The 2,867-nt window shown below is 51.2% G+C and overlaps 1 protein-coding gene across 1 annotated transcript in view; it reads left to right on the forward strand.

Annotated features, from left to right (window-relative positions):
• Positions 1–6: 6 nt before the first annotated feature.
• The window catches only part of LOC146590286 (magnesium transporter NIPA2-like), an 8,376-nt gene continuing 5,515 nt past the window's right edge, over positions 7–2,867 (forward strand). Inside the window, exons 1-3 of the mRNA XM_085314887.1 lie at positions 7–220; positions 922–1,012; positions 1,164–1,324. Of these exons, the coding sequence (XP_085171013.1) occupies position 220; positions 922–1,012; positions 1,164–1,324 (253 nt within the window). The 5' untranslated portion in view covers positions 7–219. The remainder of the gene's footprint in view (positions 221–921; positions 1,013–1,163; positions 1,325–2,867) is intronic.

The raw sequence follows: 2,867 nt of genomic DNA on the forward strand, positions 1-2,867 counted from the left end.
GGAGCCTGCCCTGCCGGGGCCCGCGGGCCGAGCCCCTGCCAGGGCGGCCGCCGGCAAGGGCGGCGAGACCGCGGGCCGGGGGAGACGTGCGTGGCGCGGTGACGAACCTCGGTCCTGCTTCTGTAGCTTCAGCCACGATTTCTCGCTGCCCTTCGCTTTTCAGGGCAAGGAGGCCACGCGTACCTGCGGGAGTGGCTGTGGTGGGCCGGGCTGCTGTGCAGTAAGTAACCGCTGTGGAGCGGCTGCAAGAGCCGGAAATGCTGAGTGTGTTGATGTTTGCGGTTGCTTCCACGTTTTATTATCTTGATCAGAGTTTAGCTACTTGATTTTATCTCCACACGTCCTCAGAGTATTGTTGATCTAACCGTAACTCTAAAATACTCCCAAGTCGCATGTGTTGCCAGGCCTCTCTGCCAAATAGGACTTGCAGAACTGGGCTGACTGGGTTAAGTGCTTCTGAAATGGCCTGCCCAAGCAGGAGCAGTTAGATCACGTCACGTTTACCACATTATAACTCACTGTTACACGTAACACAAATCAGCAGCTCTTATTTACATTTCTAAATATGATGCTAATGAGTGGTTGTATTTGATTTTACCCCTTGCAGSAGCTGTCTAGGAGAGCAGCATGATTTAGAAATATGTAACGGGCCAAAATTTCTTTCAGCCTTGAGGACAATGTGGAAATATTTTTCTGTTGTTGCTGCTTAGCTGGATAGACATGTAACCAAGAGCCTTCTCTCCGAGAGAACTGACATCAGAGTTTTGCTTTTTCTTGTTAGTACTGTCCTTTTTTGGTTGCACAAAATATCTTAGAGAAACAGAGTGCACTCAGGTGGAGACCAAGCCTCTCTTCTGACTGCACTCAGACTTGTGTTATGCTGAATTGCTTCTCCTGGGACTGACAGAGTTTCTCTTGCAGTGGGAGTTGGAGAAGCAGCAAATTTTGCTGCCTATGCCTTTGCCCCTGCAACACTTGTAACTCCACTGGGTGCACTAAGTGTTCTTGTTAGGTAAGAAACCTTGGATACATCTGTACCTTGCACACTGCCCCTTAATGGTGAAAGCAGTTGCTCTGCTCTCCCTTACCCCTTCCCTCAGATACTCCATCCCTTGGCTTAATTGGTTTTTGGGGTCTTTTTATTTTTGCTTTTTATCTTTCAGTGCTGTGTTGTCTTCCACCTTCCTGAATGAGCAGCTGAATGTTCATGGGAAGATTGGCTGCATCCTAAGCATTCTGGGCTCCACGGTGATGGTAATCCATGCCCCCCAAGAAGAAGAGGTTTCCAGCCTGGAGTCAATGGCAGAGAAGCTAAAAGATCCAGGTACTTAAATAAAATGAGTTCAAGCTTCAGACTTGGAAATGACAGTGAAAGGTAGGATACAACATGGGTAGCTGAGAAGGACTGAACTAAAGGGCAACTGCACCATCTCTGCTGTTCTGCCCTGCAGTGGAGGGAACAACCCCCTGCGTCCAGGGTAGCTGGCTGATTGCTTTCTGCTTCAGAGAAGGCCTCCGTGAGGTCTCCGTGTCCTAAGCGTGAAAGATTGGTGATGGTCAAACTTAGCATTCAATGAAAGCACTCAGAGGATTTACAGCRTAGTAGTTAACTCAAAACATAAGGGGACATCTTGGCTTCAGAATGCTTTTTTAGAACTGTAGAGACGTTTTGACTCCAGGTGAGAGAAGCAGATGGGAACCCGCTTCACAGATGGGGAGTCTGGGCGATGCTCCCAAGTCACTGGATCAGTGTTGAAGCAAGTAGGAGAATATGGATCATTAATAGTTATCAAAGGTGGTTTTGGGTTGTCCACAAACGAGATGCAGATATGAAGAGAGAAGAACATCCAAGTTAGCTGTCAGKGGGCAGGACTGGCCTAAGGCAGTGCTGGGATAGAAAAGGGAATTGTCAGTACGGGAGGGTGGCAGTGGTRGGGCTGATGGATGTCAGAGAAGGAAAATCAGGTGAAGGTGAATGAGATGCAGGGAGTTAAGCCCACGATCAAGTCATCTGCGGTATTTATATCAGGATGAATCTGATTGCAAGGATACGATTCACGTCAGCAGGTTTGCTGATGATACCAAGCTGGGAGGAGCGGCTGGTCCAGCTGAGGGCTGTGCTACCATTCAGAGAGACCTGGACAGGCTGGAGAGCTGGGTGGAGAGGAACCTCCTGAGGTTCAACAAGGGCAAGTGCAGAGTCCTGCACTATGGAGAAATAGCCCTAGGCACCAGTACAAGCTGGGGGCTGACGTTGTGGAGAGCAGCTCTGCAGAGAAGGACCTGAGAGCGCTGGTGGACGACAAGTTGACCGTGAGCCAGCAATGTGCCCTTGTGGCCAGGAAGGCCAATGGTCTCCTGGGGTGCAGTGGGAAGAGTGTTGCCAGCAGGTCGAGGGAGGCGATCCTACCCCTCTACTCAGCCCTGGGGAGGCCTCATCTCGAGTACTGTGTCCAGTTCTGGACTAGCCAGTACAGGAGAGACATGGAGCTACTGGAGAGAGTCCAGCGTAGGGCTACGAAGATGATCAGAGGGCTGGAGCACCTGCCCTGTGAGGAACGGCTGCGAGAGCTGGGCCGCTTCAGCCTGGGGAGGAGCAGACTGAGGGGGGATCTGATCAATGTGTACAAGCACCCGAAGGGAGGGTGTCAAGGGGACGGGGACAAACTCTATTCAGTTGTCCCATGTGACAGGCCAAGAGGCAATGGGCAGAAACTGAACCACAGGCAGTTCCACCTGACCGTGAGGGGGAATTTCTTCACTGTGAGAGTGACAGAGCACTGGACCAGGTTGCCCAGAGAGGTTGTGGAGTCTCCTTCTCTGGAGATCTTCAAGGCCCGCCTGGATGCAACCCTGTCTAACATGCT

The sequence above is a fragment of the Rhea americana genome, unplaced genomic scaffold, assembly GCF_003343005.1.
Source record: "Rhea americana isolate MKP2758 unplaced genomic scaffold, rheAme1 scaffold_413, whole genome shotgun sequence".
NCBI classification, from domain to species: domain Eukaryota; kingdom Metazoa; phylum Chordata; class Aves; order Rheiformes; family Rheidae; genus Rhea; species Rhea americana.